The sequence below is a fragment of the Hermetia illucens genome, chromosome 1 (genome assembly GCF_905115235.1).
Source record: "Hermetia illucens chromosome 1, iHerIll2.2.curated.20191125, whole genome shotgun sequence".
NCBI classification, from domain to species: domain Eukaryota; kingdom Metazoa; phylum Arthropoda; class Insecta; order Diptera; family Stratiomyidae; genus Hermetia; species Hermetia illucens.
The window spans coordinates 219,523,116-219,537,002 of record NC_051849.1 but is presented as its reverse complement, the minus strand read 5'-3'; the positions used below and the strand labels follow the sequence as shown (position 1 = coordinate 219,537,002).

Sequence of the window (13,887 nt, the reverse complement as noted above, 5' to 3'; positions counted from 1 at the left end):
TTGAAATTTGGAGGAGAAATGTTTAATTGAATGTAGTGCTCAAATTTTCCAAACCATGAAATTTATGCGGTCTTTTTGGAACAAATTATGACGATATGAAGCAGGGTAGGGTGGTGATGACAAGGACTATGAAGGTACAGAGCCTGTAGTTCAATCCTCGTGAAAGACGATAAACTGCATTTAAATATCGCCTGTCCAGGACTAAGTGAAAGTGAGAAAAATCCCACCCCGTAATGAAGAAGGCGACGGAGATGTATACCACATAGAGTGTTCAGTAAGAGGCACTGTCATTTGGGAACAACCTCAAACTTCGGAGTAACAGGTTACCTACTTTAAGGTATGGAATGCAGGAAATTAAACTTCAAGCCCTTAAATTGTTTAGGATAAGTGAGGGATCCTTAGTCCACAACCACTTGTTGTTGGACCGGACCAAATGGAGAGCAACTTACTCCCACGTCTCTTTGGTCCGCGGATCCCATGTTTGTGGCATGGCACCCAAGCATTGCAAAAATTATAGGACAAACGGTTTCGTCCAGGGCAGAGGCAACTCTTCAGACGCTGCCTCACCTCTGCCCTGGGAGCAGCGTTTTCCATCTGATGCCACTCACGGTCACGCTGCTCCCAGGGCAGAGGTGAGGCAGCGTCTGAAGAGTTGCCTCTGCCCTGGACGAAACCGTTTGTCCTATAATTTTTTTTCAAGCCCTTAGTTATTTTCCAAATTTTGATAGTGGAAACTTGAGTCCCGAACCCAAGCTGACATCACGAAAAAGAACCTTTGCCTAATGTCCTTTTCCTAGCTTCTTTTGCCTGTGACCCCTTCGGTAGCGAAGTTGGCCCCTCTAGATCGAATTTGCTACTTTTCTCGGTAATCGGTTTGTTCCGGGTGAAATCGAGAGACCTCTCAACTCACTACCACCCCATTCTTGTTTGGCTGGTCTTTCGGTCGTTTCCCATCGACTTTGACGTTTTAGTCAATATTCCAGTCAGGCGAATTACAAGTCCATACTACTGAAGTTGGCCCTCTCGCAATTTTAGCTCTATGAGTGTAACATCACATTGTCTGAAGGCATCCTTATTTCGGATGTGATCTGATATTAAGCCACTGATCCACTGCCCCTAGGTTTCCGTATTTTTGACAGTCCAAAGCGGATGACGTCGCGACGGTTGAGGAGGTAGAGTGCTACCAGCCGGTCAATCTCGCTGCTCTGGGTTTAGACTAATCTTAACTAATGATTTCTTGTGAGCCCGACTTACACACAATAGCATCAATACCGTTTCGTCCTCCACATTGCAGAGTCTTCACGTTAGGGGAATCTCCGGTACGGATACCCAACCTGGTAGTCCTGCTAATTTCCTTCCACTTTTGTCGCCTATACCGCTAATATTGCTGCGTCCCTTCCCCCATTGGTCTAGGTCCTGGGATAAATCTAGATTTTTAGGACCAAGCTAATTCCATCTGTAGTTCCGTTTAGAAGCAATGACGTTTCATTTGTCGCTTTTGAGGCCGATGTTTTCGGTTTTTAGCTTGTCCAGTAGCTTTTCTGGACAATCTACAATATTTAGTCCGCTAATTTGTCAAGGCTATAATCTGGACACAGTTTCCTAAATAGCTGTTGGTAACTTGAGGCTCAGTTGAGGGTTCACGCCTCCTTACAGTTCGCTAGACAATCTTGCCCTTCTAGTATAACTACCTGAAATCATTGAGGCACATTATATCTTTTACTCATAATTGTAAACAAGGAGTAAGGCATTTGGGGTCTTATTCTTCGCGTGGCCTATTTTGCATGCGCTGCACTTCGCGCGATTGGGGCATGAAAGCGCTTTAACTAGGAGGTTCAGCGCTATTTTAAATAAACTTATACTTTTGTTAAGAAATGATTTTGTTGTCCGACCTTGTTTAGTCTGTTTTGACGATTTGATAGCCTTGCGACTCCTTCCAAGTCAGGCTTTAGACCAAGCAAAATGGCAAAACCAATTAAGACCGATCGACCTCTGGTTTGAACAGGCAAACTCGGAAGAATGACCTCCTCCCTTCCCAAGTTATTTAAAGAAAGTCTTCAAAGGCCCACTCCAGATGATGTCTCTCACTTCCATCGCTACCTTTAGGATGTACTTGGAATTTTATTGCCTAAAAACTTGGGTAGGGATCACTTGAATTATTGGACAACCTCATCTGCCCTTCACTTGATCACGCCTTAATAATTGCTTTTTTAATTAAATTTGAATTAATTAAAGGTTTACGGAGCTATAACTGCCAAAACTACTACTATTAAACAGGGCACAAATGGGTAAAATACACTCATCCTCGTGGGGAATGTCTAGGACCCACGACGGCCTAGGCTACAAAGAGATGAAAACTAGAAGAGGAGCTGCCAAAATCAGCGAATTTCCTCGAGTCAATGAAACGCTTTCACAAAGCTTGACCAGTCTGGACGCCGCTAAAGCAGCAAATGGTCCTTCTTACATCGCGCCTGATACTAATCATATTGCTATTGAATTACGATTCGTAAATCGCTCGTTTTGACTTCTATATTGTTCGTAAGCCTGCTAATTTCAACTTTCGAAGGGCTATTTTCAAAGACCTGAATTTAGGCCTGTCACTGTCAGATAGGGTCTCAACCCCACTCCTTCAACAATCAAGCTCCCAACTCTTTTTATACGATGCTACTATTTATTAACTTTCTTACAAATGCAATTCACGCTTTGTCATATCAAATTAACGCTCTTGTAAACAATCTTAATAAAATTAAGGCTGCAACAAATGAAATTGACGTTTTAAGAAGTGAAAATAACGACTTTTCATGACAAATTAACTATTTTTCAAAAGTAATTTCACTTGTTGAATCGTTCATTTCATTTATAAGAGTGTTAATTTGATATATAAAAATGTTAATTTCATTTCTAAGAGCGTGATCTAGCCTCTTAACATTCTCCTGTCCCTCATAAAATGGCGCTTCCCCCTCTCAAACGGTTCCTGTAATATGTCTTTCGATGGCTGCAAATTACGCTAATTTTTCCCCCTTTGGTATACCTACTACAAGCAGCTACGCTGGGTCCATAATTATTACCTCTTGCCTTGCATTTCTTCCCATTTGTCCTTGATTGCTTTAAACCTTAAACTCTTTTCCAGAAATTTATATGTGTAGAAGTTCTTTGCAGACCAAGTGATTTAAGCCTCGGTAATTACCCAACTGATATCCTTAAACGATTGGGACTACATATCTTCCAATTGGGTCCTTGACTCGCAGTCCTCCTCGGAAGTTCAAACCCGGAAAACCCCGCTTTTTAACTCAAAATCCTTTGAGATTTTACCTGGATGCAGCACGTGACATTTTACGCCCTTATATGCCACTCTGTTAGTTAGTTTCTTAGTTTCTTCGGAAAGCCTTGCTGCGGAGAGGGAAGAACAGGTGAAACGAAGATTTAAACTCAGCGCATTACCCCAAAATGATCCGTAGGGTGTTGACATGGTTAGTACAGGAAGATCCAGAGCGGAATCCAGCTAATCCTCAAAAACTGCTCCTTCATGCGTTGCAGGAATATTCTAGTTATTTTTTGTACGACTGCAGGCTGCGAAAAAAATACCCTTCCAATTCAAGGCAGGTATCCTTTTTCGGAATTCCAGCGATCATCTTCTTCTTCCGTTCTCATGAAACTTTCCGAAAACCTTAATGTAAAAAAGTAACCGGGCCAGTTGGAATCTGTAACTTCGACATTAAAAACCTACTCAAGACCTTTTATTATTATTCTGTTAAGGGAAAGTCGCACCGCGTCCTTGAAGAACTATTGTGCCGCTTTTACTGGTTATAGTGTACCTATTGATCATAGTATCTCAAGCAGGCCTGTAACCGTTAGGAACTTTAGTATGTTCCCCACTTCCAGAATTTTCAGCTTTGCATCTGGTATTAATACATCCCAGATGTATCGACCTACTTTGCACAAGTGCCGGACACTGTCCCAGGACGTGCATAGAGGTTTCGTCCTCCTCCTCACAGAACCTGCAGGCGGTGTCCGTAGGTATCCCTAGCTTCCCTAAGTGATAGTTCAGCCGACAATGACCAGTGAGAATTCCCACTATGATTCGGAGGTTCTTTTTGGTGAGGTTTAAGCAATCCTTTGTACGCATGGTTTCGTGTCCCCCAATAAGCACCCTGGACTGCTCCATCCCTGGTAGGCCCGCCCAATATAGTTCCCTCAACCGTTTCTCCTCGTTTCTTAGATTTATAGCCATGAAACCGTTTCCGATTCCACAGAAGGGTTCTGGCCCATGTAAAGGCATCCCTGCTCCCTTCTTGGCTAGTTCATCCGCTGCTTCATTGCCTTCCAACCCAGCATGGCCTGGAACCCAAAGTATCCAGACCTTGTTGGACGAGCCGGGTGTATTCAGTCTCTCAAGGCATTCCCATACCAGTTCAGAGTTCACCTGGTTGGACCTAAGGGCCTTGATCGCTGCTTGGCTATCGGTGAGAATAGCTATGTTCTGCCTCCTGTAGTTCCTTTCCAGATTAAAGGAGGCACATTTGTCTATGGCGTAAATTTCCGCCTGGAATATGCTAGTGTACCTGCCCATTGGCTCAAAGTACATTTTCCTTGGACCAATGACACCGGCACCCGGTACTTCTGCTGTGAGGGATCCGTCAGTGTACCAAGTAATGAGTTGCTGGTTTAAGCCGTATGTCGCAGCCACGCTCTCCCAGTTTGCCTTGTTACTCCAACGTGTTTCAAACTTCTTATCGAAGTGAAGCCTCGTTGTCATGTTGTCCCTCGGTATCAGTAATTCGGAATACCGCCTAGAAAGGATATCAATCTTCCTTCGATCCCTAAGAGCGGTTCACAACTGATCCAACTTGTCGACGGTGCATTGAATACTACTTGGTAATTATTGGCAAATACTACCATAGCTGCGGTATAAAAATCATTGAGGCTCAAAGGCAATCTCTGTTTTTCGGAGACAATCTAGATACAATAGATCTAGGTCTATTCACAAAACGGCTAAGCCCCAGAAGTCTAACATCAGACGCCCTGCAGTAAGCAGGAATTCTAAAGATATACTTCTTGTTTTGACTTGATAATATGATTTCTATAAAAATCTTCCTAATTTAAAAAAACGAACAAAACAAAGATAAACCAATCACTCACCTCGAATAATCCTTTTTGCATAGAATCAGTCCACGTCTTGTATAACAGCTGCTTCCCATATCTGCAAGCATCGCACCACAACAATGGCACTTAAGACACGAATTATGCCAATATCTATCTAAAGCGTGTAATAAGTAACGATCTGCTATTTTTTCTGGAAAGAAAGAAAAAAGATAGAATTGTAAGGAGAACGATGAAGGAAAAAGTCAGACACGGGACGTTACAGTAGACAATGGCTGATTGTCATGGATGTCTACATATAGTATAGAGTCATATCAGGTTTCGATGAACCTTAGTCAAGAGTGCGTCTAGCCTGGTAGATTATTGAGAAAATATCCGTGGGTGAATAGATATACATATCGTGCGTATAAAGTGACAATATTTATTCATATCACAAGTCATTATGAGGTAGACAGCACAATGGTTAAATAGTCTTTTAGTTGTCTTGCAATAAATTTTGAAAAAGATATTACTTTCGGAAGCAAATTGTATTTCAGATTGTTATTCCAGAAGCAAAACAACTGTTTCCTTTTGGTCCCCCCTAGGTTCTTTTTGGAAAAAGGAGGCTCGTTTCAGAAACCAGACCCACAATGCATGCGATTTCCACTTCCAGGAACCACTCTCCCACATATCACCTTCTCTCAATGATCACATTATTCCTTGGTCTAGATTGAGCCATTTCGTTTGAGGATTGTTTAAGGATTGAGGGGTCCTAAGTCCTCACCCACTTGATGTCGGACCGGACCAAATGGGAAGCAACTTACTTCCCCTTTTTTTGGCCCACGGACTCCTAATTTGGGGCTTAGCACCCAAAACTTCAAAAATATTAGGCCCTAAACGAAGGGTCCTTGGACAAAAAAAGAGGGAGTAAGTTGCTTCCTATTTGACCCAGTCTGACATCAAGTGGATGCGGACTTAGGACACCTCAATCTTTAACCAAAATGTGTTCAGCTCCGACCATACTTTGGTATAAAGTATGGCCGGATTCACGCTCAAAATAATTCGCAGTCATGTCGTGATTCAACATCCGCGAGCAGAAGTGAGGCAGCGTCTGATGATTTGCCTCGCCTCAGTTTTGGCACGCGACCATCCCTCTGGATGTTGAGGTATCACCCAATATCCGAGGTACGTCCAAAAAGTAAATATACTCAATGTGTTTAGGTTTAAAAAAAAAATTTGAAAAAGATACATGGTGACATAGTTGCCATCCACTCTAGCACAGGGCGACAGATACATTTTTAGATGCCTCCTTGAAAAAGCTTCCAACTGGCTTCTCAATCCTCCGCGTTCATTCGCTGGAAATCTTTTTCCGGATGCAGATGCGGAGGGTGGTTCAAATCCTTCCAATCAAACAAGTCCAGGAGCTGCTTCATGGTGTTACTCATGTGCGGTCTGGTATTGCCGAGTAGCTGGCAGATTCCCTTTGTCAGCATGTCCTTCGTTTTATTGTGAATCTTCCTTCTTAATTTTGGGACATCACAGTATCTTGTAATGTTGATCGTCTCCCCATGAGCCAAATATCCAATCAAAATTATACCTTTATAGTCCCAAAACATGGATGCAACGATTTTTTTGCTTGAATTTGTGGTTCAACTGTTGGGAATATCTTTTGGTTTCAAAAGTAGTGGGCGACCTAGTTTTAGATTCATAAAAAATCTCAACTGAAGTTTTACCCTCCACAACAAGGTAGTGGATAATGGCGTGGATTTCGTACTAGGTGAGAAATTGGATCGATATTTTCTACAAGGGATGATCCTGGATCAAGGGTTTTCAATAGACTAACCTCGAATTGGTCTCATTTTGAAAGGGGGAGTCAGATTACACAGTAGCCAATATAACGAAAAGCTATTCCCTACGCAGTGATATGTCCCAGTACGCTTACTTTCTGGAGGTACCTTGTATCTTCTAGGCTCCTTCTTTCATTCATGGGCTAAGGAAATAAAAGTAAGTTGGGAAACCGGAAGCTGGACGCATCAGGTACGAAAGGTTTTGTGTATTTCTTAGTACGTAGCACGTAATATATCCATATATTATGTGAGAGTATCTACTTTCGGGTGATATTGACATTCATAGTCTTCAATTTTCAAAGAAACAACAAATTTGAGGTATTATAACTTTGTTAGTAATAGTGCGATTTCCACCAAACTTGGTAAGATCATGCTCTATATTATAGCCTATATCACTGCAAAATTTCATGGTACTAGGATGAACATACCCCACATGACTATAATTGATGAAAAAAAATTGTACACCCCCCTTTTGCATGTATGGGGACCCCCCTTAAATTCGACGTAAAAGGACGTAATTCACTGTATGCGTGAGCGTTCACAGTTCCCACCTTTCTACCAAATTTGGTGTCAATCGCTATAACCGTCTCGGGGAAAAATGCGTGTGACGGACAGACAGACAGACAGACAGAGGAGAAATGTTCAAGGAGGTACTTCTAGATGACACATTAGTCTCGGGAAGCGCACAAGAAAAAGCTTTACAGGCCGCGGAAAAATTGCAGCGGGCATGCGATGCCTCTATGCCACGGCGCTTTTCGAAGACGAAATCCCAATTTCTGGTGGAATTCAGAAATTGAGGAGTGTCGGAAAAACTGCCTCAGAGCTAGAAGATGCTCCCAGCGCAGAAGAAATCAACCTGAATTTGTTGAGCTGCACATGCAATACAAGAACGCGAGGAAAAAATTGCAAGTAGCTATCACGAAGAGCAAATCCGAACATTTCAAGCGGATGTGTACCGAAGCTGATTCTGATCCATGGGGTGGCGCCTACAGGTCTGTAATGTCATCACTGAAAGGCAAGCGCTCCCCACCGATTACCTGTCCAAAATTACTGCAAAACATAGTGGACACTCTCTTCCCAGAGGATGTGAACTACACAAATCTGCCTAAAGTGCATGTAAACCCCGACGAAATTCCTGAAGTGATAGAAGAGGAAATTTTTGATGCAGGAAGGAAATTCGCTGAAAATAAGACCCCAGGGCCAAATGGAATCCCGAATATCGCCCTGAAAGTGGCAGCCAGATCAGCACCAGGTATGTTTGCCAAAGTTTTTACGGCATGCCTTAGAGAAGGAGAATTCCCCGAGCAATGGAAGCAGCAAAAGTTGATACTTATTCCGAAGCCAGGTAAACCATTGGGAGATCCCTCCTCATATCGACCGATATGTTTGGTCAATACCATTGGTAAACTATTTGAACGAGTATTATACAACAGGCTGCTCGCTGTTGCGGAAAAGGAAGGAGGCCTATCCGACAAGCAATTCAGGTTTCGTAAGGGGAGATCAACCATCGATGCAATCAGCATGATGACTGGCCTGGCTCGCGCTGCAATACAAGATGACAAATGCTGCGCAGTGGTGACACTCGATGTAAAAAATGCTTTCAACACTGCAAAGTGGACGAAAATCGTAGAGGCTCTAACCAAACTAAAGGTTCCAAAGTACATTGTACGCATCGTTGTGGCATTTCTTCTTGGAAGAAGATTATATTGCGACTCGGACGATGGAGAGAAATTATTCCCAATGACGTGCGGCGTACCACAGGGGTCTGTCTTAGGTCCCTTACTGTGGTTAATTATGTACAACGGAGTGCTGACACATTGAGTGCGCTGCAACTAAAGCATCTTCCATCGCTGTAGCGATCTCGAGGATACTACCGAACATTAGCGGACCAAGATAAAGTCGACGTCGTCTTATTTCAAGGGTAGTTAGTTCCGTGCTACTCTACGCAGCTCCAGTTTGGGCAACCGTTCTGGAAAACAAGTCAAACTGCGGAAAACTAGGAATGGCGTATCGACTAAGTGCACTCCGGGTATGCAGTGCTTATCGAACAACATGAGGAGAAGCAGCATATGTACTGGCAGGGAGAATCCCCATAGACATCTTGGCGGATGAAGGTCGGCGTCTCTACGACAATAAGTATGCAATCGGTGATTCTATTGTACTTCGACGGCAACTAGCACGGCGAGAATCCATCGCAAAATGGCAAAAGAGATGGAACGAGGCACAAACTGGTCGTTGGACCTATCGTATCATTCCACACATTCGAAGATGGATGGAAAGGAATCACGGGGAACTAAGCTACGAGCTAACACAGTTTTTAAGTGGACATGGAGGTTATCGGGCTTATCTTTATTGATGTGGACACGACGAGTCACCATGGTGCCCAAGATGTGGTAACGTGGCTGAGAATGTGGAGCATGTTGTGTTTGAGTGCCCAAGGTTTACAGCACACCGAACTAGACTGGAGGCGATCGCAGACAGGCGCTTAACACCTGGAAATATAGTGGAGTTTATGTTGGAATCAACGGAGGCTTGGAATCAAGTGGTAATTGAGCTGAAAATGATTCATGAACAGCTAAGGCATGAAGAACTGCGAAGAAAGCAAGAAAGGGAGCGAACAATAATGCGCCGCAGTTAAGAACTGATCCAGCCCCACGATGCAATGCTTATAGCAGTCCCGTGGGGAGAGTGGAAGAAGAAGGAGGTGGTTTTAGTGAGTAGAAGTCTCACATAACTGTTTGGCAGGAGCCAGCAGTAGGTTTTGAACCTTTCCACCTTCCAACGATGAAAAAAAAAAGACAGACAGACAGACAGACAGACAGTAAACCGATTTTAATCTTTTTTAAAAGATACTATTCCAGCTGACATAATCGGGAGAACTTTTTAATATAAACTTGTGTGGGGTCAAAATGAAAAAACTATAGCTACTCCAAAGACCATATATTTCTCGTACCATTGTTGCTAGAATGATGGCTGAGGCTTTCAACAACTTATATTGTTTTCCTATGCCTAATTTTGAGGCAATAATATTGTCCTACATTTTGAAGTTTTTAAGGACTTTCCAATAGCTTTTGAGGGTGGCCAAAACTCATATACATGCAAGAACATAGTCTTCATTAGACCAGAGTTCCGTTTCATATTGAAGATTGTGACTGTAATGGCCTACGTATTTTGGCATTGAATAACATAAAGCTTATAAATATTGAAACTATGGAAATTAAATATCTTCAGGACAGCGGTGATGAATACCCGAACCCAACGACGAGCACAAATCCAAAACATACAGCAATTAGGCAACATCATCTTTAAAATGCTGGGAGTCAACGAGAACACGGAACACCATGAAAAAATGGATTTTTCCAGTTGGCTTCTTCCGTAAAAAAGACACAAATATTTGCTGAAAATAAGCTACGACCTAGCACTCAAACAGTGACGAGAGGGTTGAACGTTCCCAGAGGACTTGGTAAAGTAGTCTTCAGGCGAATTGCGCAATGATCAAGACGATTGTATATAGCAGATTCAACTCTCAACGCGCTGTTCGAAATTTTATGGTACAGAAAAATCATTGCGTATTTTCGATCGCGACGGTAATTGTGGCAGAAAAAAATTTCGCACATAAGCGTTGGTATCAGCGCTTTGAATGGGATGCAGTACATTTCTGTGTGCCCACGTGGTTGCGGGCACATGGCTGCGGGCATGCACCATTGCACAACTGTTTATGGTTTGTCACAATGGATGGGAAACACACACAAGAAACCCATCTAAGCGCCATCGACAGGCCTGACGAAAGGGGGTGGAAAAACGGGTAATATGGGCCACAGACCTATAGGCCCGAATTTTTTCTATATGGTCGGGGCCATCAACATACCGATACATTCATCACATGGGTCACGGGCAAGTTAGCCACCTCGTCCCTACCACAAAGATACACAAAGACATTCCATGCCCTTTTGCCACTAGATTTGCTCCTCCTGTATATAGTCTACTTCCTAACGATACATTCAATTAACTAAATAGGGCGATTGGCATATAGACACATTGTCAAGCCTTTACTTCCCACAAAAACGATCCGCAATCACCTGACCTTTTCCTAAAAACTCCAGACTCTTGACTTCGCTGATCATAACGCCTGAAGTCGGACGAGGCCTGTCAAAATTTTTTTATGGACAACTTGTGGATGCAACTGCATCCAAAGCCCAGAACACAGAACAATGAGGACCAGCGACTTCGCTAGTATTGCCAAACAATCCAGTGCCCAATGTAGAAGTCGTTGCAGCTGGTGAAGTAAGCAATTCTCTGAGAAGCCGACCACATTTTGTTGGGAAAAAAGAGAAAGAGGAGGGACGGAAAGTCTGTTAATGGAGATAATCATAATAATCATTGGCGCAGCAATCTATATTGGATCAGGGTCTTGAAGTGTGTTAGAGCACTTCATTCAAGACCGTAACGGTAAACTACAGTATTACAGAACCCTGTAGAAAGCAATGTGGTCAGCATTGCGCTCGCCCAAGATTATTACTCTGATTTGACTAAGGTACTCATTCACAGCTGAGTCGACTGGTAGTCGACGACAAATCATGATACAAACCCCACTGTCACCAGTGAGATTTGAACCGCGACCTTCCATACGACAGTCTTGCACTCTAACCACTCAGCTATCTGGACAATTAATGGAGATAATATAGAGAAAATATCCTCCCAGCATTTGAACAATACCTCAATAATGCCCATCAATTTATGGACAGAGAGAATGATAGAGCCGCATACAGCCTTAACAATTACGAAGCAATTTACGTGCACTTCGGATAGATTGGCCTGTTGACTCTTTGGACTTGAATCCTCTGGAAAATATTTGGGACCAGCCTGAATGATAGCGCGCTTATGGAGCCCAAATTTAAGGATAAGGAACTGTTAATTGAATGAATCCAGGATGAGTAGGACGCAATTCTCGCGAAGGATCTGGAAAACTTTTGTGCTCCCGAGTATATACCATATTTAAAGATTTAGCGTCGAAGATTTACCAATTCCAGCGGGCAAACGTTTCAGTTATAATTGTATCGTTAATAGCCTATGAAATATCAAGGACATGTTATGCCAAATAATTCCAAATAAGGTCCTATCGGTCTCGGTCAATATATGCATATTGCATTTCCCGAAAGTTTTCAGAAGGGGACCGTCAATTAAGCGAACCTTATCGAACTCCTTCCTTGGAAAACCCCCTCCTTACGGAAAGGACGTATTTTTTGTTTCAGGTTTGGGAGGTCTTAAGCCAGCATCCACTTGACATCGGATCGGACCAAAAGGAGCCAGCATCCACTTGACATCGGATCGGACCAAACGGAGAGCAAGTTACTCCCACTTGTTTTTGATATCCATGGATCCTTCGTTTTTGGCTTACCAAACAAAGTATTCAAAAAAATAGGAACGATGACAGCTTATGGTTTAGAACAGGGCAGAGGTAACTCATCAGACGCTGCCTCACCTCTGCCCTGGGGCAGCGTGATCGAAACGACTCACAGATGCTAACGCGAATTATAGCTAGCGTGGATCCGGGGTAATTCGATCAAAGCTTCCCTGGAGCTAGATTTTTGTTTGAGGATTAGTTAATTCGCACTCATGTTGTGTTTTGCTATGTATTGGCCAAGGAACCTTTACCATCTGTGAGCCTCTTAGCTTACGCTGCTTCCAGGACAGAGGTAAGGCAGCGTCTGATGAGCTGCTCATGCACTGTACGTAAGTCGTCTTCGTTGCTCAGGAAGTCATGTTTGCATATCGTGCGAATATTTGCGGAGGGATACTTTACGAACTTATACTCCACAGTGAAGTGATCTTGCTTTGCTGAAGTTTCAATAAATCCTCATATTCTAGGGGTGGCCAAGCGACGATTCCGAATTGACATTTCTCAACTCACTGGGTAGAGCTATGTTTCAAGCACGAAAATAAGCAAAGCTGACCGTTCCAATCCACGGAAATGTTCGTTTTCACGGGCTTCCATGACACTGAGGCAGCTAGTTCAGATAAGTAGATTAAGTTTCAGGCAATTTCTGGGCCTCGCATGTCGTTCAGCAGTATGTCAAGTACAGCAATCCCCTAGGGCCTAGTAACAGGCCTGAACAAGAGGAGGATGAAAAGGCTGAATTGCCCGGGTGTGGAGTTTTATCGAGGGACACATAATTTTCACCACGGGGCCGATTTTTCGCCTTATTTTTACCCCGGACCCAAATTTCCTCTGAGACAAACCTGTCTAGTTTTTACCTACTCTGGGTATTTCCAGGCCTATATCATATTAAAAGACTCATTCCGGAAGTTCGTGCAGAAATTCGAAGAATAAGGAAGAAGAGGAAAGAGCTCCAAATGGATGATTGGCAGGGCAAGCATTATGCAGTTTCCTGATGGAAATTTCATTTTCTAAAGGACCTCCTATGGTCTGCGCTATATTCCAACCTGCAGCTAGAGAAAAACGAGCACGATCACGACATCTGATTATACAAGAACTTTACACGACAAGTGTGGTCTACTTGTAAATCTTCTATTCATTTTTAAGGTTCGTTTTTATTATATATTGGTGGCGAATCTCGTCCTTTTCAGCCTTTGCCTCGTTCTGAAGCGGAGGTTTCACCATTTTGCTCGGTCGTATGTGTGACCGGATAGGGTCACGAAGTTTTCAAATCACCATCCAACGTGTCAAGTGATCGTTGTTTCGGTCAATCTTTCGGTCGTTTTCTGTTGACTTCGATGTTCACACCAATCCTGGCAAGTGATTTTCCGCCATGCCGAATTACATGTTCATACCATCGAAGAAGACTCTCTCGTAATTATGTATCTGATCGATGTAACTCGATATCGATCACAGATATCCTCATTTCGGATGTGATCATGGTGAAACAACGGTGGCTTGACACGCTATATGGGGACTTGAAAATCTCCCGATTGCATTCAAATCAGGCTTTTGATAGAGGAA

The 13,887-nt window shown here is 43.1% G+C and overlaps 1 protein-coding gene across 2 annotated transcripts in view; it reads right to left on the bottom strand.

The window, feature by feature from the left end:
- LOC119657302 (LIM/homeobox protein ttx-3) overlaps window positions 1–13,887 on the bottom strand; it is a 340,552-nt gene that overhangs the window by 76,633 nt on the left and 250,032 nt on the right. For both annotated transcript variants that reach the window (XM_038064153.1, XM_038064163.1), the window contains exon 4: window positions 5,140–5,293. In XM_038064153.1, coding sequence (XP_037920081.1) covers window positions 5,140–5,293 — 154 coding nt within the window. The remainder of the gene's footprint in view (window positions 1–5,139; window positions 5,294–13,887) is intronic.